Source organism: Aptenodytes patagonicus, chromosome 1 (genome assembly GCF_965638725.1).
Source record: "Aptenodytes patagonicus chromosome 1, bAptPat1.pri.cur, whole genome shotgun sequence".
Taxonomy (NCBI): domain Eukaryota; kingdom Metazoa; phylum Chordata; class Aves; order Sphenisciformes; family Spheniscidae; genus Aptenodytes; species Aptenodytes patagonicus.
Window position 1 is genome coordinate 169437405 of NC_134949.1, and position 27071 is coordinate 169464475.

Sequence of the window (27071 nt, forward strand, 5' to 3'; positions counted from 1 at the left end):
TGATTTAGAAAAGTATTTAAGTGATGTTCTCAGTTTTGAATTAGTACCTCAAATTTAAAGCTGAGTATTTTTTTACGTCTTTTGCCAAGTCAGAACTACTGTACAAAGTCAACATATTGAGATATGTTACAAACAGTAAATACAAATACAAAAACCATGGAGTGCTCATTGGATAGAGCAATAAAAGAAGCTTTTGAATTTCATATTGAAAGTTTATTAAGAGATTTTTCTGTTGTGTTTAAGCTGTAAGAAGGTCTCAGACATCCACCTGAGATTCATAATACTGTTTTGCACTGATTGTCATGCCTCTCTGTGTGTAATATATTGGTTCCTCCTATGAATCACAACATCATCAAGATCTCTTGTATACAAGTCCAATTTGCCAGGGAAAGAAATCCTTATAAAAAGAAATTTACATAGCCACTGCATACAAATAGGATTAGTGTACAGTTAACACCAACTGCATTCAAGAGGAGTCAACAGCATTTGCAAGATGTTTAACAGCCAGCGTATGAAGTAATTCTGAGATGCAGCTGCATCTGGATCATTTTATAGTTTCTTTGTTCTTAACAGGATGCTCTCTCATATTACTATTTTATGTGCAGTTAGTCAGCGTTAGAGGTCTTGTAAACTCATGGTAACAACATTCCCATCTACGCAGTGGATCAACAAATGTACGGAAAACCTCATCTCTCTCTTTAAAAGATAAAATAATTGACATGTATAATCCTTTCTGTGCGAAGATAGTGAGGAAAACGCCATAAAGCCAAACTCTAATTCGCTTTAAAATGTTGCCAGAATTATTCATAGGCATGACGTCTCTCTTGGAGGAGCGGCTCAGTGTCCCAGACAGACATGGATTTATTACGATGGGACCAGAGAAAGCTTAACCTTCCCATTACTATGTGGAATAGGTACCCGCACACAAGATCACTCCCACGTCATCTCGGGTGCATGGCCCCCTCCCTGCGATTAGCACCATCTCCACTCCCCGAAATAAAGGCCTGGAAAACGTGGCAAACAGTGAATGCTAATTCTTACAGTGAGTTCGCCTTGTCGGCTCAGTAATATGGGCTGCCTTTATAAAACAAAAGGGCATAAACTTGGACACCTCCACCTACTGACATTCCAGTTATTTTCGAAAAATGCCAGTTCTACGTTTTTTAAGGATGAATTCTCATAACCTTACAATGGGCTGTGAGCAAAGTGCTGGCAGCATGTTCTTTCCCTTTTGTAAATTTGTCACTTGCTGGAATGCGCAAAGATTTCATACTGTTTGCACTGTGTTTGTGAGAAACCTGCAGCTGGAGAGACTGCGCTCCAGAGACCCTCAGAGCAGCTGGACGAGAGCAGTGTTTCGAATATGTCCTTCCACGTGGGGTTCTTGTGTACTTGCCCACCCTGCTGTCAGTTTTCTCAGCCCGCTTGGCAGCTACCTTATTATGTATCACTACTCTGCTGGCAATTACAACCCAGAGCCCAGCCGAAACTTGACACAATGATCACGACAACACACTTTCCTCTGAAAAGAGGGAGAGGTGCTGAAAACTGGCACATAACATTCCCCTTTTTTTCCAGGATGCAAGCTTACTCATACCTGTTAGAAAAAAGAAATTTAGTTTGTGCATGAATGTGGAAGGCACCGTGCACCCTATGTAGTGACAGAGGCACGCAAATGTGAGTTAATCTGTGCCACTTAACCTTGAAGCCAGGGTTCAGTCCCCTATCCCTTTGTCTTATCCATGTAGCTGGGGCTGACTGGCTAAAAGCATCTGGGAAAAGTGCTAGAGAGGCAATTAAAACGTTCCAACAATACTGGAACAAATCTGGGGGGGTGGTTCATTAGTCTGCTTAACAAGGCTAAGGCTGACCCAAATTTTTCATCATATAACTAAATGTGTGAGGCCAGTAATTTAAAACCAACCTTGACTTTCACATTTTCTAATAAATACGATGTCACAGGGAAAAGAGACTTTGTCAGCTGCCCAGGGATAAACGGTGGTAGTATTTAGAAAAGGTCAAATAAAATTGCCCTAAAAACTGTATGATAAATCAAAATTAATTTCCAGTCTGATAATACAGTATGTAAAAATATCATCATGTTATTAACATTCTAGCCAGCTACATGCATCCAGTATCATATTTGTCTGGTAAGAAAAATCAAAGACCAGTATGTTTCACTCTTCTTAGCACTATAAACTGCACAGAATTATGGGAGAATGAACTCCATTCTGTTCTTGCTTCTAGGTCTTCATAACTGTTCAGTGCACCATCCTGCTCCTCATTACAAACATCCCATCCAGCTGGAGACAAAACAGAACTATGTAGGGACCCTGGCTCAATGAATCTTCTTAAGAGCCAAACTGAGCCTATTTTAACATTCAGGTTTACTAATTCAAAGTTCCTTCTGTTTTGTTTTTGGGTTTTTTTAAGTAATCTGTTAAAATGGACTAAATATGATAGATAAATAAATCTGTGAAGAAAAATTAATTCAAAATGGCTCCAGAGATATTTTTCTGATCAAAATCACATTTTTAAATGGTAGCTAAGTCTGCCTGACATATGCTTTTTATTGCATTATTTTATTGCATTATCTGATTTCCTGATTAAGAAGGTATGGTTGCACCCATGACTATGGGCAAGACTCAGATCATTCATTTCTTTCCTATTTTTTGTTCTGAAAAGACAGTGGTATGAAACATTCATTTATTAACCCTGGTAACAGTCTAATTCACTACTGACCACAGACTGCTTCTCAGAAGCATGGGTAAGATAAGACATCAAAGCCAAACATGTTTAACATATTTTCTGATTTTTCAATTCAAAATATTCCTGAAAACTGCATATCTCTGTCTATTCATGAAAGAGCACAGATATCTGTGCTGTAAATGTTGTATGGAGAATTATTCTTCAATCTAGACTTATTTATGTGAAAGACAGCAGGCTGTGTGCAATAGAGACTTCTGCATTTAGCAATAAAGAGCATAAAGACTTCATGCTTCTAGCCAACCCCAATGACTTGGAATCAGTTCTTGAACGTTAACAGCTGATATTCATTTGTGATCATTTTGCTGCCGAGGTTCCTGATTGTCTATGGATAGCAATATGCCCCTTGCAAGGTAATATGCCAGTTTTCCAGGACACAGCTGCCAGTCAACTGTGGGCTGAGGTGGGGAGAGTATATTGCACTGCCAAGGCCATCCCGTCTGCATGAAGACCATTGTTTTTTGAGAGAGTGGCATACCAGAGCCAAATGTCCAAGCCAAAATGAGACACACGAACAGTAGAAGAGAGGATGACGTGGTGGTTTCAGGCACTTGACATTGCCAGAGAGAGGTTGAACTGCTGTAAGTACCCTGGGCAACCCATGAAGAACACAGGTGTCCAGCATACGCAGCAAAGGGTACCATCTTCAAGCGCTCATACAACATATATTTATGGGAAAAAACTGTCTCAAGCACTGATAAGCTGGAGTAACAGAGCCCAGGATTCACGTATTACATTTGCCTTGAGAAAACTGAGTTAGTCCAAGCACGTGCTGTGACTGATTATGGGACACTAGGTATCAAAAAAGCAACTTCAATAGGTACATTATTCACACCTTAGTCATGTTTCCAGTTCCTATTGGTCATGACTTTTTCTGCTGACCAAAGTTATGTATCCTTTCATGTACTTACATAACTTTTTATATAACTCTTTAAAGTTGTGTTTTAAAAACCCTTCCAGCAATATAAATTCTTAAGTTGTACAGACATGAACTGTATTCCCAGGATATTTAACACTCCTGCTAATGTTATGCTTTTAATGTAAGTGCTACAGAGACCTCTGTGCTAATTGCAGAATGTTAACCACGAACACATCAGAAGTAAAAAGATGAATAAAATCTAAGCACTTTCAATGTGATCAACAAGTGGGGTACTGCAGTAGTACTGCATAAACCCATGTCTTGAGCTTGACCCATTTCATGACTTTCCTGCAGCTGTTGATCCAACATTGGTACATGCCATTTAAATCTATACTAATGATTGGAAGTAACTGAGCTCCTGGTCAGTAAGCCATCTACATTTCATTGACTCAACAGGCCCTTTCTTTAAAAAAAAAAAAAAAAAAGGCAAGCAGCTTAATTAATTAATGTTTTAGTTACCTGGAATGTGGGGGAGCAACAAGGAGAATGTGAGATACAGACCATGATAAAAACAGAAAATATATTACTCAATAAGTTTCATGGCTAGAACCACATAGGCACTCTATGTCAGAACCCTAATCAGTATATCTGATGAAATATCATTGCAAGTTGTACAGGTTATGAGATTCAGGATGTTTTTGTAATGCTGATCAATTTCTATTTCTGTTGATGTCTTCATTATTTGATAGCATTTGCACACCGGAATTTAAGAAATTATGTTTACCATTGACTTATTTACAGACTGTGTATTTTAATTGGATAATTGTATGCCTGACTAGTTAGCCACGTATTCAGACCCTTTATTGAAAAAAAAATTCATCAGCTGCTGACCAACTAACAGCAGGTTCCTCACGTAAATACTGAGATTAATTAATTTACAATTTACAAAACTGAGGATTTCAAAACATTTTCAGAAATACTCCTTCCAATAAAATAAAATTGGTCTACTTTTACTCAAACATATTCAACAACATATTTTTTATTATTCAGTCAACTCTGCTAATACATCAGAGCACTGAACTGCATTAAAATTTTGTATTTGTTGCCTTTAAACCAGCTGATTTCTACAGAAAATCATTATCTTGGTCTGTTCTCCTTTCAGAAATAATTTCCACAATGACTAACTAGTAAATACTGAATAAAATGTCATTAACAATGGTATTTATTTAATTAAGAGGGAGTATCTAAATGTAAGAATCCACGATAAAATCCTAACAATCTCTAACTTAATAGTTACAAAATACTATATGGCATATTAATATTGACAGGCTGGATTTTTTCCCACCTAATGTCATGCATGTAACTAAAGAATCTAAAGGAAGAAAATATTACTTCTAAGAGTTATTTTCTCCTCTACAGTTGGTAAGGAAAGACGGCAACATCCTGAGGTCAATTCCTGTGACTGGTGATGGGAATTGCTTTCTGGAGATGCTTATCTCTTTTCATTGTTTATTGAAGAAGCCTATGGCAAACACACTCCAAACCTACATACCTTGGTTAACCTAAAGTTAGGATCATCTGAAATTCTGCTGAAGAAAGTAACACTCTTTTGCTTAATGAACCAGACTAGCTGAGCTAACCCAAGGGGCCTCCACGTTCAGAGAAATGTGATTCTGAATAAATCTCTCTAAAAATAAATAAGTCAGTAAAGGTCAGCTTTCATCTACAGTTCTTAACTTCTTAGTTTAGTAAGGCTTCTGAGATGTTTTTTCCTCTAATGAGAAATATACGCTAAAATTTGTGTAAAGAGTATAAAACTTGTATAAGAGAAAGAGGAATGCTTTTTTTTTCCCTGTTATGGAAATAAAGAGGTAAGAAATCTTTCGATTTGTGTAATTAATCTCTAGCTCAGAAAGTAAGTTTTGACACAACGTAAAGTTTTAGTCTCTTGAGTACATGGTTGAAACTCTATTACTGGACATATATAACATCAGACGGATAAAAATTTTTTTAAGTACTCTTAAGTCCACCACATCATGAAGTAGGGTGACTGATAAGGGTGCAGAGAAGAGCCTACACGATCAAACAGCTCTTTCCCCCTTGCAGTATGGCCAGGCTAGTGTAGGCTGTTACTTCCAACTACAGCTCCCCTTTGAACCTCGTGAAAAGGGGAATGAAATTATGCAGCCTACCAGAGTTTCCTGAGGCAAAAGAGATTTCTCTCACAGTAAATCAGTTTATAACTTTCTGACTACACCAGAATATAATTTATGGAACAATCTGAAGTCAATTCTCTCATTAGCTAAACCACATGCTTTGAGATGAGACCCATTAAAATGCTCAGGCACATCCTGAAAATGGCTGTTCATATTTACTGAGGCAGTAACTCCTTTGCCAGGTTCATTTCATGCTCTGTAACAAAAAGGAAAACCCAGCAATCTATCAACTCTTAAAAAAAAAGAAAAAAAAATCCTAATGAAAATTATGGTCCCAGGGTAAAAAACAACCACTCCCCTTCTCCAAATTGATAATACTCAAAGGCAAATCTACCTGGTTAAATGGAACATAACTATTTGGGAACTACATAATACCAAGGCAGAACTGTATTGATATTCAAGTAACACATTTATCTGCACACTTTTTTTTAGTGGGGATATTTGCTTTAAATAATCTGACCCTCAGAAAAAAACCCCTCTTTTACAAACAGCTCAGCTCTATTCTCCTGAAATTACACCTGTTTTCAGATCCTACCAGCAGCAAACCCTACCATTTGAATATTAACAGGAGCAGTTCTTGGATGCTTTATGCCTGATACCTGCCAATGTCTATTTCTGATCCACTTCACTCACAGTAAAGGGAGAGGGAAGTGAGATTTTCACTTCCCCCCCACCCCCCTTATTGCTCTCTGACCACCATTTCATTTGAGGCAACTGCTCAAAAATCCTCACCTTTACCTCGTGCCAAAAAATCAGGAAATACCTTTGACAGAAATCAAAACAAAATTAGTCACATTGGGATATAGATTCCTATCTTGGGAAAAGAGTAAGTCAATAATATTAATGCTGACAAAATTTAAACAGGCAGACGAAATTTCTATAATCAGGCATTTCTTGTCTCAGAAGGTACTAACCAATAGCTGTAAGTTTCTTACCTATTACATTTGTAGTTATGTTGTAATGTCATTAATTTAAAGGTTCTTTTCCCTAATGATTGCTAAGAAAATCAAATTGCAATTCTAAGTATGCATAGCAGCTGAACTCTATAAACCATAGACTTCCTCTCCTCTTTTGTCATGTCACTTTTCTTTAATTTACAAGGTTTCCTTATTCTAATAATGCATAATCTACATACACCTGGAGCAACAGATTAAAGAGGACATTTTCCATTTCAATTCAACAGCAGTCCCACTTTTTATAGTCTGACTTCAGGAAAATGAATTATGAAGCACCACATTTTACATATAAAGGAAATTAAGGTTGATTCTGTCTTATTTTAATCTTTATCCATCATCTGCAAAATTAGGTTCTGATCACTGAGATATTGTATACTTGGATGGATACAGGTTATGCAAGAAACTATAATTGTGAGTTTAATCAGGTTTTTTTTTTTGTGAGAAATAACTGCTATAGATCTATGTGGGAGGCAAAAAGTAACCTTCTGGGCTCTTAAGGAGTGCATCATCACTATTGAAATCATAACCCTAATGAAATCGTAACCATGATAAATAAATATCGACTTAAAGAGTCATTTAAAAATGTGAACTAGAAGTTCATTTTAAAAAAATTAAATATTACAGGCAAAATGCACAGGTGTGTTTTCTGCAGTTGAGCAAAAAGGAAAGAAAAGAATGTAAGACTTTTATTACAAATGTTGGCAAGAACACCTTAGGTAATTCCCATCTTCGGCGGTAGAGGAAGTTTCATTAAGTTTGTGGGATGTCCACATTATCAGGCAGTTTTACCTTGGACTAGTTATAGGCTATATATAGCTATATATAGCTGGTCCATGCATTGAACGGCCACTAGTGGTTCTCTCTGTTCCCTCTCCTTCGCTGGAGAGAGACTGTCAGCTCTAGAACACGAATCAACCTGCACAAGATGTGAATTCCCCCTAGAGGTGCCTGTTTTTCTCCAGGGATTGTTGAAACAGCATCAGGTCACTCTATTTTAAACTTCGTTACCTCAGATAAGTGCCTATCCTAGGCAATATAAATTTCTTGTTATTAAATATCACTCTTGATCTTAGCTTCCAAAACCACCTTTCCTCTACTTTTTCCACATCAAGCATTCTGCCTCTTAGCAACTTCTCAACTCACTTACTATTCTCTGCACTATAAGCCCTTAACTTTTCTTGCTAATAAACACATTTCTAAGCATTCTCATCTGCCAAAACTTCCATTCTTCTTCTCACGCCTGTCCATTTGCCACTTTCACGCTAAACATGGCATTATATTTGAGTATCTTAGAGCATTTAGGAAACATTTTACTTCTGAAGCTTTTTGGATCATGCTGCAAATACATGTAGGTTAAAGCATAATAGTGAAAAATGGCTCCATTAGAGTGCATTTGTTTATTCTCACTGTTTGTAAAGGATGTCAGCTTGACAGTATAGCAGAGTTGAGTTCTTACTCACTGATAAAAATGAGCAAGAAAATGTGACACTCAGCATTGCTTCAGCTTTGACCCAAAAAGACAAAACTAAAGCTACAAAAGTTAAATCTACACGGTACAGAAAAACTAAAGTAATTCTCTGTACTTGTTGACCAAATGTCTTCCTCTGTATTAAGATTGCCTTCAAAGATACTGGACCAAAAGAAAGAGTGCTTTCTGTGATCTATGTACATACAAATCAACATTTCACGTAGTGCAATAAATATCCATCGGATGGTAACAACACGTAGTCATTACAAGCTCAAATAGCAAAATTTGTATGCTATTACCTGCAGTTAGATTGTGTGCCCATATGCATATACATACTCTAGTCCTCTCTTTCTACCTGTATGCTGAAATATATTTGAGCATAAACACATGTCAGTGGACCTCAACAACCATTAATCTGTGCAAAAGAAGATAGTCCAATTCAGCTCTTACATAACATGATGAGTTCTCCCACTACTTTAGTTGCCAACATGGCACTCCGTGAATCTGTGTGTGTGTGCGCACTCGCATGCACAAGCGCGAAGACAGGACAAGAGAAAAAAGTGTTGAAATGGATCATCACTTGATTAAGCAGTAAGCTCATTCATTTTATGGAGATCTAATCTTTCTTTGATAGGTACTTAGTCCTCCTACTAAGGAGCAATACACGGTCACCAGGAAAATAATTTTGATGATGAAAAAAGAAAATAATTCAATACATTTAGTTAACACCTTTCTTCCACCAAGTGATGGTCTGTTCTATATCATATCTCAGCCAGCAGTAAGAATACCTTAGTGCTTTACACACCCCACTGCGTAGGTCCTACCTCACTACATCAGCACTATTAATGCAATATATCTGTCAAGGCTTATTAAAATTCTTTTTGATGTGTATCTTGGCTCATAAACCTCCACACTGTATTGATATTGCCTAAGGGAACGTCCTTGTAGCACTGAATCTCTGCAGATGGGATGATAAAAGAGAAATGTTCAAAACTTTAAAAAGTTCAGTCTCTAGCAGAGCTTTCCCTTCCAACACCTCTTTTGAATAGTGTTTTGTGTTGTCACTCTACAGCTATTGTTCAAAAAATGGCTTACAGAACATTTTAACTCATAGAGAAAAAACTTTCTTACAAATAAATAATTGATGGATGAATTGATCATCCATCAGATGATTAAGCAGATGATGAATCTCAATCCATTTTCACAGATATATCCTTTTCAGTGCTTTGTATACATGTTGTGCCTGTACCAATCCTTAGGTAGCAAACAAACCCTGGCAGCCAGTTCACTCACTAGAGTGAGCAACAATTTACCAAGCCAGCTGGAGAAGTGAATTTTGTTCATGTTCTTCTTCATGTATGTAATCTCTTCTGCTTTTCTATTTGTAATTAATTGCCACAGGGCACAGGAATTGCCCTTAGGAACTGCAAACACTGTGCTCCTCAGTTTTGAACACGTCTCTGGTGGCAGGTGATGCTATACGCTTCAGAAATGTATTAAACTTTTACAATCTGTTTAAATTAAATCACATGGGTGAAATTTCACTGATGATGATTTTATGTGAATTTAACTACATATACTGCTAGTCTATAAACATTTTACCTATGTTAACTCGTAGTGCTGTTCTTATGCCTTTAAATGGTCATTTCTTGACTGAAAACCTGTTATTCCACCCAAATTTCCTCAGCAATAAGTTTCCATCAGTAAGTTCTTCAGACTCCCTGTAAAGGCCTTTGCCTTAATAAACTTTGTTTTCTCTCTGATTTTATACAGATCTGAACAATCAGACCCTAATCAAGTTCAGATTGAAGTCAATGGCTAAGGTACTTTTTACTGATTCAGGAGGGAAAGTGGGAGGAAGGAGAGGGAGGCACAGACTGAATCTTAAACAGAGAATCGACCTTTACATATAAAAATATGTACTGTACTGATATACGTACATTCACAGTGCTTCAGTATGAGGCTAAGTCTGGAAGACATTTCTCTCAGAAGCAGTTTTGGGGAATCAGATTGAAAATAAGATATGGCCATAGGATGCTTTCTTTGGGGTCAGGGTAAAAATAAGACAGTCGAGCCATTTGGGGTTTAACATTTACCTCTCCTGCTTCCTCCCCCCCCCCCCCTTTATTTTTAATAAACTTTATTGTATAAATTATTTTTTCACATTCTTGACACTTTTTTAATATTCCTGTAACTATACATAGAAGACTGTAAAATAAAATGGAAGAAAAAGTAAGAGTATGGTAGTAGAGACTGGCAGCCAGCTTCCTCTGTTAGCTTTGGAGACTCCAGAGCATAAATTAATCTGCAAACATTCTTCACCCAAAATTTTAACTCTGATTTAAGTGAAAAGCTGAATTGCATTTGTTTCCAGTTGGTACATTCTGTCTTACTTTTAAATGCTGAACGCTACATACAATGAACTATGTAACAATAAAAAAATTGTGTCGAATTAAGAGATTTCTTTAATCTCATACTTATGGCCAGGAAACATCCTGAGGGCTCCCAAAACCACTTCAGTTTTGAGGATCAGCGTGGAAGTTTCTGACAGCAGTTTGTCCTGTGGTTTGGTTTCTATAAGTTTTTCTTGAAGAGCAGATGTGCACTGTTCTTTACAAACAGATGTGTGATGATGACAGTTACACAGGTGCTTATCTTTCCTACAGAACTACATCTTATGCATCATGGATAGTTTGCCAGGTTGGATAGGTTGCCAGGAGCTTTCTGAACATCTTTCGGTTCTGTCTTCCTATACTCTATGTGGTAACAGGTTACCCCCTTGAAGTTTACCTTAAGATCTCCAGGACTCAAGGACACAGTGCACCTTGAGTTGTCTTTGTGCTGGATTTAAAACTAACTGTTAAAATAGCCACCACTTGTCCAAAGAAAATGTCAGTGTAAATTCAAAACTAACACTCAGATTCGAAGAAAACTGATTTTTTTTGTTCAGGCTATCCTTTGCACAGTAGTGTACAGAACTAAATTATTGTTTCAAATAAACAATGAATTGACTGGCACTCTAATTTAATATAATCAGGTAAAACCACCACCACCAAAATAACAGATTTAGCCTGAAGAAATCAGATGCATAAATGCCTCTAACAGTTCCCTCTTCCACTGGGAAATAGGCAAGTATAAAAGTGTGGTGGCCGGATCTGAAAAGAACATAGCAATCTGATAGGGAAAATTGCAAACATAGCAAAAGACTACCAGTGTTGGGTGTGGAATTCACAAGGAGGAGGTTGTCATATAATACAGTTTTGGTTTCTGGCATGGTGAAAGCAGAGAGTTAGGCATAGATGGCCACATCTATATGGGTGAGAATTAGGTCAGACTTGCTCCAACCTAATTCCCTGTTACATCAACACTGAAGACCACAGAGCTAAAAGAAGATGGTGCTTGAGCTGAGAAGCTTTGCCTTATATGTTTCCATGGCTCCTAGGCCTGAGCTGGTTTAAGTTCATACAGCTTAGATGCCACAGACCAAAGTTGGTCAATTATTCCATTCCCCAGAGAGAGAAGACCGAGTGCTTAGATCCATATGCATTCACTTGTTTTGGGTCATGTCTGAAAAATGGGTTTCATAACAGCCGCCACAGTGTGCCATAACATCACAGTGAGTAGCGGTACTGTTGAGCCAGTAAATTGCTGAAGAGAAGAATGCAGTGTGTAATTTCTCTCTTTCTTGTACTTAAACACCGAAGGCTACTTTTGTGAAATTCAGATCCATATCTTTGGTGGCTCAGGCTTCCCTCTACCAACTGGATGCATAAAACCTCAATTTGAAATAGAACTATTAGGTCAGTGTTTCCTGCTGTGGAGAGAACCGCTGATGCTTTGGCATAACAGCTCGGCACGCAGAGCACTTACTCAGGAAATGCGAATTAAGTGTACTAGCCCTGCTTAGCTTTGTCAGCTTGCCAGATATTGCCTTATACCCACTCGTTTTTGGATCCATGGATAATGCCAACATATGGACGTGAATGAAAGAATCATGGGATGAAAAGAACAAAAGGTAAGCATAGATGCAATTCTGTTGCTTGGCGATACTGAAAATCACATAAGCGGGAGTGAAGCGGGGAGTCTGTACATGCTTCCTGAATAAATCCAGTAATTTCTCCAGTGGTGCATTCATGCAAAATTGATAAACCTTCTGAAACCAAAGACCAGAAGTCAAACGTGCACAGTACCAGGACAGACCTGAACATCAAAACATCTCTGGCAGTTTTAAAAGCAAAACCATTTTCAAGAACGGGGAAGTTGTTCGCGGGCTAAAACTGCGCTGAGGTGTTGGGGAAAGGCAAAGCCTTGTACGCCAGCTGCCAAAGGATGGCAAACTGTTATGAAGAACAAGCGGGCATCTCCTGTATTAAATCCTCTCTCTATACACTTACTTTCTGCTTTTGGCCACATAATGGTGACAGATGTGTATAGCTGAGGTCAACTAAATCCTCCTAACCTTACACAAAGCTCTACTTTTCCACCGTTCTGTCTGGTACATTTAGTTTTTACTCAAGAAATGAATTCTTCCTAAGGGCTTTAAAAAAGAAACAAGGAGAAGGAGGAAAGGAGGAGAAGAAGAAGAAGGAGCAATGATAGACATGTGGACTGAACAAAAGTGACATTTTCTCTTCAGAAAAGTTTATGGAAAAAACTTGGCAAGCTTGTGGCATAAAAAACTCCCATAAGAAGCAGACACTGGAGGATGGGGACAAGTTTAAAATTTTACTGATGACCAGAACTGTTGTTTTCCTGACAATGAAATGCTTCATTTTGTATTCCTATATTCATACCAACTTTCTTTTGTTTGAGATATATTTTGAGATGCAAGACTTAAGCAGACAATGAAGCCAACTGTCACTGACCTCTGAATAACTGAGAATTGAACTTAGCTCCACATACTTGATTTAAGACTTCACTACTGTGAAGTCTCGAAGAAATTTGACATTTTCAATGTGTTGCTGATGACTGTTGACTCTAACACTTAAGTACCTATGCATTTACATTCCAGTTAGTATTCCTGATGAGTTTTAGGTAAATCAGATATTTCCTTGACTAATGTTTTCTGTAGAAACCTGAAGACAGAAGAACCTATTAGTTTTTGTGCTTCTGGCTCACATGAGAAATAAAATGAATTGCTTTTATCAAATCGTGATTGGAAAACAGTGCTTCCATAGGCTGCCTTCGAAACAGGATGAAGACAATCTGTAAAAAGAGTCATTCTAAAAAGTCAGCATGTTGCAAGATGATATAGATCTCCTTGCATTGCTTAACCTTCAGACTTTTTAATCTCCTTCCTATTTCCATTTGATTCTTCTGAATTTTCTCTTACTCTCCTGTGCTAAAACAGCAAAAATGTAAAACCTGCTGTAAGATTAATTACAGAGAAGGTCTAAATCTAGCAGGGTCAGCAAGCTCCTAGGAAGCTTTGCTTCTTTACCATTATTTTTATCATGACTTGGCTGTGTATCATGACATGCATTAGGACACATGCTTTGTTCTAGGAATTCTTCTGAAAAAGTTCTACATTTTCTTTTTACATAGCTTCTGTAGATGCCATATCAACACCTTTTATAGGTGGGAAATAAAACTGGTATGAAAACTTTGAAGGATTGTGTGTAAAATGTGCTTTTTGGCAATCCTAAAGATAACCTTGATTTGAATAATTATTTTTCTAATGTGTCATGACAGTGTTTAATGATATTGTTAAACTAAAATACACATTTTGGTTCTTAATATATAGGTAGAAGTTTCATGTAAAGCTGAACTAAAGGGTATTTTCTGTGCCATAGGCATTTAAAAAAACCCACAAACTGAGCAAAAGCACTGTCATCAGAAGATCTTTGCTCATGAGTGATACAAAGAATCCAGGAAGACAGGACTACTGCAAATTTTGAGATGTGAAGTAGTACATAGTAGGAATAAACCAGATTGGTAGACCTACTTAAGGGATACTGAGCAAGACTGAATGTCCTACTGAGCAGTATGACTCAGTTAAACTCGGGTTATTAAGGTCAATACAAAGCTAGCTGAATGAAATTTAAGGACCTAAGAAATGGAGAGACCAGGCTGAATTTTATCTGACAATTCTAATAGATAGGACATTGCACGCAGCTTTTGCAGACCTCCTACCTCCGTTTTCCTTTTGTTGGAGTTGCTGTTTCATTTTGGGGCTTTTCTCCTGAGCTGCTCTTCTGGGATATCTGATGTTCCAATGCACACAAAGTGGAAAATAGATCAGTGCACCTGCAGTAAGTCTGGGACATCTGGAAGGCATCTGGCTTATTTTCCCCTGAAATGTCTGCAAATTAACTAGATTGGTTTATGCCCCTTTTCTTTCCAAGAAAGGAGGAAAGATTTCTTGCATAGCTGGAGAACCTCAATTCAAAGGATACTTCCCACAAAGCGCTCCAGTGTAGATACCATTCACTCTTGCTTCTATGCCACAGACATCTCTGAGCCCTGAAACTCCCCTGGCTGGATAATCCCTGGACTCCCTGCCTGAGGAACACCAAGGGACAGGAAGAGGAAAAAAGAATGTGGCCCATTCATGACATGGTACGATCCAATATATCTTGGAAAGATATATTAATTCAATTAAAAGTCAAAGAACAAATGACTGAAAAAGCCTTCAAACAATAGGCACAGAAGCAATCATAAAAGCTATGCTTGCTCAGCTGGGCTGTTCCTAAACTAACAATTTGAACTAAGGATTAAAGTTTAGTGAAAACTGTAGTTCTTTTTAGATCTCCTTTCCCTCTGTGACTTTAACAAGCCAAATCTCTTCAGCCAATGAAGTTAAAATATACAGGACACGTAGCTCTTTATCTGTCACACCCCGCAAATCACATTTTCTAGCATTAAAGTACTATTCGCTTTGGCTTTTAATTTCCTGACTTATCAGCATGTCATATTTCCCCCCCTCTCCCTGCAATAATTACATTCTGAATCAGTGTGACATTCAATATTGACCTTTATTTATAGCTCTCACAAACTGTCGAATGTTTATTTATAAACCATGAAAAGCAGTTTGTAAGAATATTGATTCAGTGTACTAGAAAAGCAGTGGCCTGGCATTCTGTGAGTAGAAGTAATCACGGGCAATTACTAGAGACTGCTTTTCACTACTAATCTTGGGTTTAACCTTATAGTTGTATTACTGAATTTGTTTCACTTTGCCCATATATCACCAGGTTCCTAATAAGAAGTCTGATATTAACATAATTTAATAATATTCAGGGAAGAATGGTTTTAATTGGTTTAAAAAAAGGGAGACACGTGCCTATGCCACACAGTGAGAAAAGTATTGTAACAGCCTTTTTTATTTTGCAATAAATGATAATTAATATTTAAATGCATTAATGAAATAAGTTCTTAGTGGCTGGGTCACAAATCTTTGATGTTTATGCCACTAACAAAATCACTAACTGCTCCTAATGATGCCCCCGAGCTAAGCTTCACTTTACTCGTGGTATAAAAACTACTTTGGTTGCTGGTAGCATGAATTTGCAAGTATGAAAGGGAAAGTCAAACTAAGAACAATTCTTCTTGTCCTTATCCCAGTATATAATGGGAAGAAAGTGGTCAAATTCAGAAAACAAACAAACCACAAAACAGGCAAACTTAGAGAAAAGCAAAACTAGCAAACAATAACTAAAACCCCAGATCTATGCACATAGGAGTGCCCTGCACTCCCTTCCTGTTCCTCGTGAGCCAGATTCAGTGCAAGAGCCAATGAAGATGTAACTGTCTGCCGGGGATTAAATTAGAGCTCTGAGCAGCAGTGGGATAATGACAGCTGGATAGCGACTGTGCTTTTGGATCGGACTGACCAGTCATACTTCATTATTTGTTTTTTTCTACTAAACTCGTGTTCTCAGTGTGAACTTACCCAGGTTAAAACATGACATCGGCACAAGTCAGGCTTGAGAAGTCATGCTCATGAAATATAAAAATTGTGCGCTTTTTTCCCTCCTGATTTCTACAGCTTTTAATGAAAAGTATATCGAAAGAAAATGCTTCCAGGAAAAATGTTCTTTGGGTGGAATGCTACCCTGATGGGATAACACCCTGTTAGGGAAACAGTACTGCCTGTACAACTAGTATGTGTTTTTGGCAAGTTTGCATCCAGTTAGGGATTTACACTATCTTTTGAAATACCCTTAGTTTCAGTCTTAATCTTTTCTTGGGAATGAGTTCTATTTTCTACATGCTGTGTTTGGTCCAGAACTCTCCCTTATTTGATGAAAAGAATTCTCCAGTGCAACAAGCTTTATAATTGTTGTAATTCAGTTATGAATATATTTGGGAAAAGTATTTCAGGAATCATAAGCTCCTGGAAAATCATAAAGACCCTCCCTTTTTTTAATTTTAATTGCTTTATCCTCCCCATTTTTTTTCTGCTTACATTTTCCACCACTGAGTGACAGTTCAAAGAGAGTATTATGATCACTGGGAATGTTTTGTTTAGAGTCAGAAATAATAACTTGGCATTATTTACTTGTAAAGTATCCAGAGCTCAGACACAGCAAAAGATGAACATGAAAAATATGCATACGTCTTTTCTATCACATTATTGGAAATCACAGCTGGCAGCAACTTCAGAAATATTTTCAGTAGTTTCTTCAGTTTAACATTAAATACTAGATCACAGCTGGTCAGGAAGGTTTGGGTTTTTTTGTTTTTTTTTTCCTCCAGGAAAAAGTTGAGAAAAACAAAGTACATTTAAAAACATTGACATTAGAATATTCTATATTTTTATGGGGGAAAAGAAAAGAATAGCACATTTTTTTCCACCAAATGGTAACAAAGCAGAAAAGCCTATTCTACAGGTTTTTATGATCTGACAAATTAGTAGAAAAACAGGTCGTAGAAAATTTTACCAATTATTTCTGAGCCTGTAGCTCAGAAAGTCCATAAACATCTACTAGCTATAGCTTAAGAAAGTATACAAGGTGAGAAGCTCTGCTCCTGTACTGACCTTTACTGGGCATTGAGGCAAAAATCAACTGAACAGACCTTTGGTGTGCCCAAAATGGCAGTTCTTATGTTATATATTGAATACTATATATTGAAGCTGCATCAGGGGAAGTTCGGATTGGACATTAGGAAAAGGTTCTTCACTGAGAGGGTGGTCGGTCGCTGGAACAGGCTCCCCAGGGAAGTGGTCATGGCACCAAGCCTGTCAGAGTTCAAGGACTGTCTGGACGATGCTCTTAGTCATATGGTTTAGTTTTAGGTAGTCCTGCGAGGAGCAGGGAGTTGGACTGGATGATCCTTATGGGTCCCTTCCAACTTGAGATATTCTAGGATGCTATGATTCTTATATTAATGCATAAATAGTTTTCATTTTTCTCACTTTACAAATACTGTAATTACATTTTGTTTATATGCATATGCAGCTTTATAAAGCATACATAGAATTTAGTGAGCTGAAGTCTACTCAAGCCAGTGGAAATACACTGCATTGAGTGGAGATTTAACAAGCCCTTAGCAAACATAGACTGACAAATTTTTAATGCATTAGTATGAGAAATAAAAAGGTTTTAAAATCTCTGAAAAGTAAAAAGTGCAATTGGACTTTGAGATTATGAAAACACTGTTCAATTAAAACTGCACAACTTCAGACAGGTGGAACCAACTGTGTCTGCTTACTATTGAAATATAATGTTAGAAAAAATTACAAAAAAAGACATGTCCTAACTGCCCTCCCTCCCCATTTATCTAAATGGGACTTCTTGTATAAATTATAATCTCACTGACATAAGCAAATAGCAAAATACTATTGTAAGAGGAAAATGTTTGTGATATGTGTTGCCTATTTTGAGTGTGCTTGGATGCATGCTTCATTGGAAAAAGAGGGGAGTATAGCTCTTTTGCAAGGAATACACTGACTACATCATTTTCAGTCAGTACCAACATTACACCCTCTCTGAAGAGAAATCTTCAGAAAGGATGCATCCCTGACATTAGATAGGGAACAAATCCTTCTGAGTGTGTGACTCACCAACTCCTTTACAGAAATGGGCCAGAAGAAGCTGAGAAAGTAAATTAAGGCCCAAAGGAGATGTTGTTACCAACTTTCTCATTAATAAAACTCTTTCTCGTGGTGTTTAATGTGTAGGTTCAACTTTTTTCTATGCGAGTGGCCTTTGACAGTGGCAGTTCAGTGAGATAATGGGTACACAAATAGAAAGCAAAAAATCTTTCTAGCTTGTGATGTTGCAGCTAGGAGATCCCCCCCTGTTCCCAGCCAGTGCAGACAATGGACAAAGATTTCTGTAAAAGAGCAGCAACAGTTCTCCTTTTCATTTTCTCTTTTTTTCATTTCTCTTGGCTTACCCAGATGTGGCATTCTTATCACAGAATCTCTCAGTATTAGAGTACAATGAAAATGAAATCCGTGCTGAATCTGGATGACTTCCAAAACAGCAACAAAAAATATTTACCTACCTCTTTTTTGGTTGCAAAGTTATGTGCTAACTCTAAGGAATGGTTGCAGTCTTTTAAAATGATGATTAAAGAAAAGGATTTGTCATTTTCTACAGTAGATAGACCAGCATAAAAATCCACAGTTATGATATGATCACAAAAGCTTCGATCTAGGAGTAATCACAGCCCTTCCACAGGATATTTATGAATCTTGAACATTTGGTGTCACTTGGGGTTCTTCGCATCTGCCTCATCAGGCTGCATATGACACAAAGTCCCTAAAACCAGCAATCGTTTACCATTTGCTATGGATATGAATATAGCCACTGAGATTTTAATACCGAAGTCAGTCTTGCAATCAAAGCATATTCTACATTTAAGTAAAAATGTTCATTTCATTAATCTTTTAATAGGATCATTGGATAATTCGAGTTGGAAGCACACTCAGGAGATCTCCAGTCCAACCTGCTTCTCAAAGCAGGGTCAGCTCTGAACTCAGACTAGCATGACCTGGTCATCTCAAAGGGCTTTGTACAATCAGGACCTCCATGGATGGAGCCTGCGCAGGTTCTCTGGGCAACTGATCCACTGCTTGAGCATCCTCATAGTGAAGTTTCTCCTTATATCCAGTATGAACTGGCCCTTGTTTCAACTCATGCCCGTCATACCCCACCATGCCCCACTGTGATGAGCTTTGCTGCATCTCTTTGATGACCTCCCTACAGGCACCAGGAGCTGCTGCTAGGTGCCCCTGAAATCGCCTCTTCTCCAGGCTGAACAAGCCCCAGTCCCACAGCCTCTCCTCACAGGGCAAGTACTCCAGTCCTGACTATGCTGGTGGCCTCCACTGAACTCGTCTCAATTTGTCAATGTCTTTCTTCTATGGGCAGGGCCCAAAACTGAATGCAGTATTCTAGATGTAGTCTAATAGAGTATCACTGATTATGTATATATAAAGTGAAGAACCTGTACTGTATCTTGCACCAACCACCGAGCACTTTTAGAGATTTTAAAGTGTTGCTTTCATGTTAAAAGAAAAAAACCAGAAGCATTATTGAGCTATTGTTATCATCTTCAAGTGACACTACAAAAAGGCTCACTTTATGATTACAGAGCTAGTAGTTCTCATTATAGGATCATAGGATCAGTTAGCGATCTTGTGATAAGCCCTATTCTTGAAAGGTCTTATGTGCCTAAAACCCAGCAGGTGAGATGAAAACATTTCCTGGGTATGCAAGAGGGGAGACACCTGCACATTCTGTACAGTCATGTACATACACAGGGAAAGTGACATCTCAGCAGAGAATTCATACCTTAATCTGTTTGTGATTCACAAATTACACATCTATTACATGAATTACATAGCTTACTCCCTACAGTCTGATCCAGTTGATGCAGCAAGACCTAATGCCTACTGACAACAGTGACATCAGAGCTCAGCACTTTCACTTAAAACCTGACCCATGGGGACATCACCGCTCTTCAGAGGAAATCTGGGGTTGCAGATATATGCATTCTGCACACTCAGAGGATAAACAGCCATATTTGTCCCCAGCTAGACTAGGCGGGCTGGGATTTCATGCCAGTGCCCTGCCACTGTTCAGAAAGGACTGCAAGAATTGACAGCACCAGAAAAAAATGGAAGGCAACCCTGTAGCCCAGGAAGGTACTTGGGAGAAAGAGACCTTGGGTTTAGCTGGGTAACCAGGATCATGTATTTCATTCACCAACTTTAAGTGCAAAATGATCCTTGCCTCCATGCAGTCTCCTAGGCATAAAATCAAGCTCTCACTTGTTGATTACCTCTCCAGCTTCATGGCTGCTGGATTTGTAATTGCAAAATATCACATCATACAGGATAAGAAAAGTTTAGAAGCCTCATCTTGTGGAGCTTTTGAATTGCAGCCTACTGTACAATATATCAGTGCTACCTCACCTTCTGGCTGTGATTTAAACGAAGCAAGGGAGCCAGTCCTCTTGATGAAGAGGAATGGCTTAGGCTTGTAAATGCAGGAAAGCATTGCAAGGGGCAAGCATCAAAATCATGCATGCACTTATTGTCCAGAGGTGAGTATCTGGGCATTTCATAGTGGATCTCACTAGAGCACTTCAGAATTCAGAATATAGTTAAGGTCCAAACACAGTACAGACTAGGACTGTGAAATAGCCAGATTACAGAGCAAGTATCTAGTTGGAACAGCAATTCAGAAAAATAAACCTGAGTTTGAAACACCGTGTAAGAGAAAGTCATTCAGGCACATTTCTGGTACCCAGATGGGTTATTTTTGTGTGTGTTTTTTTCTTACATAGCTTTAGTTATGTGAAGCCCTCAAGGACTGTAATCATCCTAAATATTTGCATAGATAAATAATTAAAACTAAAATAAATGTGAGTCAAACCATCCTTTGGGAAAGCTCAAGCTCCAGAGGTGTCACTATTTGTCTATTTTCTCATCAAAAACATGACTAGATATTTCTAACAAAATCCATCACCCAGCTGCATGATGAATGAATGCTGTGAGGGCTGTACTGCCCTAATGAACAGCAGCATAAATTGGCTTGAAACATTTAATTCTGATCATAATCATAATCTTTGATATACGTAGCCGGTTTTGAACTACTAATGACAATCACTACCAAGCTATAACATTGAAGTATATTGATATTTCATTGTGTCCTAAGCACAGAGAAATGCTTTCCAGGCAGTATCGCCTTAATATCTCCAGAAGGAATTAAAAACAACTGTTGCCCCTATTTATAAACTTAGGATGGGTATATCAGTAGACATAAAAAACAACCAACCAAACACCCCCCCGTATTAAAAAAAAGCGCACAATCAGATTTCAATTGTCTAGCAAATTTGAAACAAATTCAAGCTTAAAACCCCCTGATTTTAGATTACCTTGGATACTCTGTTTGCAACCTCTCTGCCTACTGTCAGCCCCTGAACAAAGGTCCGTGCAGCAATGAACGCTCTAGTCACTTGAACCTTCAGCTTCCTGGGTACATCTCCAAACGGCTTCAGCTGGTCCGTATACTTGCTTACACACTCCAAGTAGTCCTCAGTGAAATGGTACTGGGGGTTTATGAGCTGGAACATCCGTTCCAGCAGCCGAGCCCAGAAGTCATTCAGCATTTCCTCCAAGTTCACGTTGCCTCCTGTGTAATACCGCTTCAGCTCTGTGAAGAGGTCTTGGAACACCTCCGAGTTCTGCATGTACAGCATGCCGTACGTCCGGACAAACATGTCGTTTAAGGATCTTTCCGCGTTCTCCAGAAGTTCTCGGAAAAATTCTGCAGGGAAAACAAGCAGGTGTTAACTGGATATATTAGTAAGGCACCAAGGGTTTTCTGATTGCATTCCTGTGTTAGCATTAGTAAAGCTTGTCCTAATGTGTTGTTACGGCAGTGCTTTACTAATGAAATTCATCTATTTGGATAGGAAATAGCTTTATTCAGAGGTAAAGAAAAACAGAGTATAACCTGAATTCCCCAACAAGGTAGAAAGATGTAGAACCTATAACACTGAACATGAAAAACCCATTTAAAAGAACTTCAGTGAGGGTAGTTCCACTTCTTTTTCAAGTACTATTTGAACATAGAAATACCCATCCCTTGCAATATCCTCCATAGCCAGTATACTAAATTTTCTATGCTAAACATAAAGTCATTACTATGATGACTTAACTGAAAATGTAATGATTTTAGAATAGCTAGATGATGCTAAGTTCCACTTTGCTGAAGTTCTTACAATGTAGAAGAACACCATGGAAATAAATCTGAAAACTTATTTGCAAATATTCTTGAAGAGAACTTGAAAGAGACCTGAGTGAAAACGAGCAGAATCCCTCTTAAAATTATTACATGTCTAGGTAATACTAAGAAAATGTTAGTATTTTCAGTAATTTGCTACTCTAGTGAAGAACAGTACTGGAACCCTCCACCAGTCATGTCACAGCCAGCCTACTAATTCCAGTTTGTGCTAGTTGTTGGTTTTGGAACAGCAGACCTTACATTTTTTTGAAAGTATTTCAGACTTTACTGCTTCTGTCCCTTTTATCTACTCAGGCCCAAACCATAACATATTTCTAAATTTTGGCTTGTGGAATTTATTCTTACTGGAAACCGAGCCCAGGGGGTACACTGGAAATATGTAATCATCTCTTCTGTTAAGATCCTTTAACTGCCATGTGATGCTTAGGTTTTCCCAAGAAATTCACTGAGCATGTACAATAGTTCTTTAAACACATCTGACAAAAGCAGGCATAGCTTCTCCTGGTTTTTAGAAGATCCCATCTTCCTCCAGGGTCCGCTTGTCAACCTTCTTAAATCTCCTTTGGAAAAGATTTCAATGACTGCTGTGGCCTGTAAATGGGGCATTGCAGACAGTAAGGCAGAGATGGCAATGCCTTTGGCAAAACACGTATATTTGCTGCGATTAAATGATTTGCACTGACGCAGGAGTCATCACGCAGCCAACTCTAGGATACCAGATTCTAAATATGTGGTCATTGCCCATAGACACATCTGCATGTGCTAACTGCAGGGACATGCTGACTTCTCACAGTCTTGGCTAATGCTTTAATGTGAATACTCTTTTAACATAGGGCCCTGCTGTGGCTACAGTGACTCATAAAAATGCAGAACCACTGCAATGCTAAAGACAGGATGGCAATAAAGACTATGTAAGAAAAAATCTACACTGAATCTGAGGATTTGCAACTGTGATCAGCTGAAAAAAGAATCCACCGAACACTGTGGACAGTCTACAAGGACTCAGTAAGAAAAGAGCTGCCTCTTTTTGGCAGAAATTGTGTAGAGCTGCAGTCTTTGATCTCCCATATAACTGCAAAGGGGTTATCATGAAATGTATACACAGAACATTGAGAACATACTCGCTACATCAAAGCATTTATTAAAGGGAAATATATATTCTAATAAATGTATCAATGTCTAAACTGTCATTAAAACCACAGCTCTTCATATGGAATAAATTCCATCTGGAAAAGAATATGCTTTTGCCAAATAGTTTATGTAGGGAAAAGCAAAAAAAAAACCCACAAAACCCGCAACCACAAAGAAACCCTTATTATTCTTCATTGCCAAATAGAATAACTTGAGGTCCGCAACATACAGTCTTCTCTGTTGTTTTTCCAAATTATCCACTAATTCTGACAAAGCTGGTTTAGAGAAAAGCAAAACAAAGCTGTTTTTCACCCCTAACCCTGACCTGATGGTATCCTTGACGTCTGAATCATCCTGATTACTATTTTATACATTCAGCATTTCTTCTTCTAAGAAGTAATGTATACTGGCTGTACTGCTGAATACATCTAGCTCTCTGGTCACACAATCTGGAAGGCAAAAAGATGGAAGAAAACTTGGGGCTCAAATTAAAATTTGTTTTGAGGTTGAAACCAGGCTTTCAGACCAGTGCAATTGAACGACGACTGAGAAAGACAGTCACAAAAGCAGTGAATCCAGGCCCCTCGACTTCTCTGCCATAAGGCTCTGTATGCTGGGGGGCTGCTTTCAGCAATTCACACGCTGGCTCCTCCCAGTCCATAGCTATACCGGGAATCCCACTGTTTATCTTAAAAGATCATGCCATTGCATAAGTCAGTCACAGCAAAGCATAACCGAGTTTGCTGACAGCTCCTCTCGTCTGAGATTGTTAGCCTATTATTTCTTTGTGCGGGGGTATTATGCAGCAATCTCACAGTCAGTCTGTTGGAAGCCAACCAAACTTTTCAGGGAGGGGTAGACATTTTTGCTGTGCTTGTACAGCATCTAGCACAATGTGATCCATGCTGGTTGCAATCTTTATTTATACTGCGCTACAAACATTATCAGTAACTCCACAAGCTTAAATTTCATGCTAGCCCAAATGTGACACCATACATATGCATTCTGTAGGAAAGCTAATGTCCTCTAAATTGCAGTACATTTATTTAATTTTTAGTCTTCTCATAGGTCTGTAGTCTTTGAGAGCTATTGCTTAGAGTAAGTTATTATGCCATTAAAAAGTTAGACTGTTAGTCTTCTGTATGCTTTCATACAAAAGACAGTTAGTTTAAGAGAGTTATCTGCATCAGTAACCCTATGCAGGATCAGGATAATAAAGCAGCAACAACTACAAAATTTGATACCTTTTTATTTCCAGAGAGAAAGAGATCTCCCCTGTTGTACTAATTAGAAAAATTCTCAATCAACTCCTGTCCAGCAAAATGAATGCTGCTGTGAAGGATCACTTGCTTTTTTAGTCCACAAATCTTCCATACATCAAGAAGGTAGACTGCTTTGCGGTGCTTACGTACAGAAGCTGTGTCCTGGCATAACTGGGCACTTGTCCAGTTACATCAAGAGAAACTGTACTTGCTTCCGCAAAGGTTGAATGTTTCCATGGTCTTCACAGTAATTTAAAGATTTTATGTTCATTGCAAAGATGATATTTCATCAACTTGCAGGTAGCTTTTGAAAAATAATGTAATATTTCAGCTCAAAGTAAAAGAATGAAGATGAGACAGACATTAGTCATGTTGCTTAATGTGCTTCTGGAAGGCACTCAAGTACTAGGGTGGGAGAGGAGAATCTATATGAGACAGAGCTGCGCAGTGTTTTAAAATATGTATCCTGTGAAATTTTTTGCTGCCAAAATAGCCTGTCATGAGCAGTGTTAATGCTGGAAATAATTTTTCCTAATTTTAAGTGGTGATTCATTTATATGACAGAATATGTCCTGTGTATGTCTTATGTTGCAAGCACGTTTTTATACAGCTTTCATTTATTAGTCAGATGGTCTCAGGAAGCCCGTTCGGTTCTGCTTATGAGGTAGTTGAAAAGGGTAAGGTCTAAGGCACGCTGAGCTACTGAAAAGAGGGAGAGAAGATTGCTACTTCGAGCCATTACATGCTGGTGGGTTTCCAGTCAATGGATAACACTTAAGCTAGTTTGTATTTTAAACATTATTTGTAAATTTAGGATGCAAGATTGATAATAACAGTCTCTGCAAATGAAGTCTGAATTGTTATTAAACATTTTGTCTATGATAAGACAACTCAGTTGTTACAAAGTGAAAGGACACAATGCATTGCTAGAGTCCCTTACTGAATGGTAGGTACTCCTCTCAGATTAAAAACAGGGTCTTGTTAGCTCTCACGCTACCTTGTCAACTGAAAGCTGATTTTCTCATTCTATTTTAACATAGGTACTCTACTGTCATAATGCATTCAACCTGGGAGCTAGCCTAATTCCAAAGTGATGACTGGTTGTCATCATAAGTCAGTGGATCAGGATCAGGGATAATATTGCAGCATGGCATGATGTAATAACTGCCTTCAACAAAATATAATCACAACCATCTAGAGGCAATTATTAGATAAACAAAGTTGTACTGTGTTGGAGCTGATGCTCTATGGTCATTCCCAGCCTGATAAACTCCCTTGTATTTTCTTTTCCACCTGTAATTTAAGCAAAACCAACATCTGCTGTAGGACAAGTTGCAAAGCTAGAAACAGTTTGTTGCCCGATTCCCAAAACCCAAAAGATATGCATGAGCTTTAAGACCAAAAGGACCAAAAGGAAATTTCATTCAATTACCATATACTATGCTCAGCTTTCCTTTTTAGCAGAACTTGAGATCTGAATGCTGTACTACGGTGCATCTGATACACCGGACATGCAGTCCCACTGCCACCCGAGAAAAAACAGCACAGCTGCACAGAGCTCTTCAGAGGTTCTGGACAGGGATATATGTCTGATTTTACATCAGCCTTTATGGAAAATATTGCTCAGGGTGGCATACTGATTTCATCCATCACTGGCTAACACCACCCAAAATATACAGGCAGTTCCCCATTATAGCCTTGTTCTCCTGCTTGTGGGCATTGATTTTCAAAGAGGTCTGAAGATTTAGACATACAAATTCTAGTGATCTACCATTTACTGTGAAGATACGCATGCAGCTACACCCTACGTGGACTTTAGGTACCTAAATTCATTTCACATCTTTGAATTTCCCAGTGCTGATAAGGCTGATAGTAAGAAGGATATCAGAATTCATGTAAGCTAACTACCTTTTTGGACAGAAAGGTTCTTTGGGGGTTGTTTAGGTACAGATACTTACATTCATCACATACATCAATGGCAGCCTTTTTTTTTTTCACTGCCCTATTTCTGTCTGTCTTTCTTTGTTAATGAAGTCATTAATGAAAAAAATGTTTTGGTGAAATCTTCATCTTTTTGCAGGATTCTTGCAAATGCTTTTTTTTTTTCTTTTTCTTTTTTTAAAGATATTCCACAATGGTATCAATTAGTGAAAGTTGTGATTTATCTCAAGGAAATTCAAGTGAAATTAACCTCTGTGGTTTCTATGCT

The 27071-nt window shown here is 38.2% G+C and overlaps 1 protein-coding gene across 1 annotated transcript in view; it reads right to left on the reverse strand.

Annotated features, from left to right (window-relative positions):
• Positions 1-27071, reverse strand: part of GPC6 (glypican 6) — a 796854-nt gene that overhangs the window by 334933 nt on the left and 434850 nt on the right. The window contains exon 3 of the mRNA XM_076362195.1: positions 21598-21989. Coding sequence (XP_076218310.1) covers positions 21598-21989 — 392 coding nt within the window. The remainder of the gene's footprint in view (positions 1-21597; positions 21990-27071) is intronic.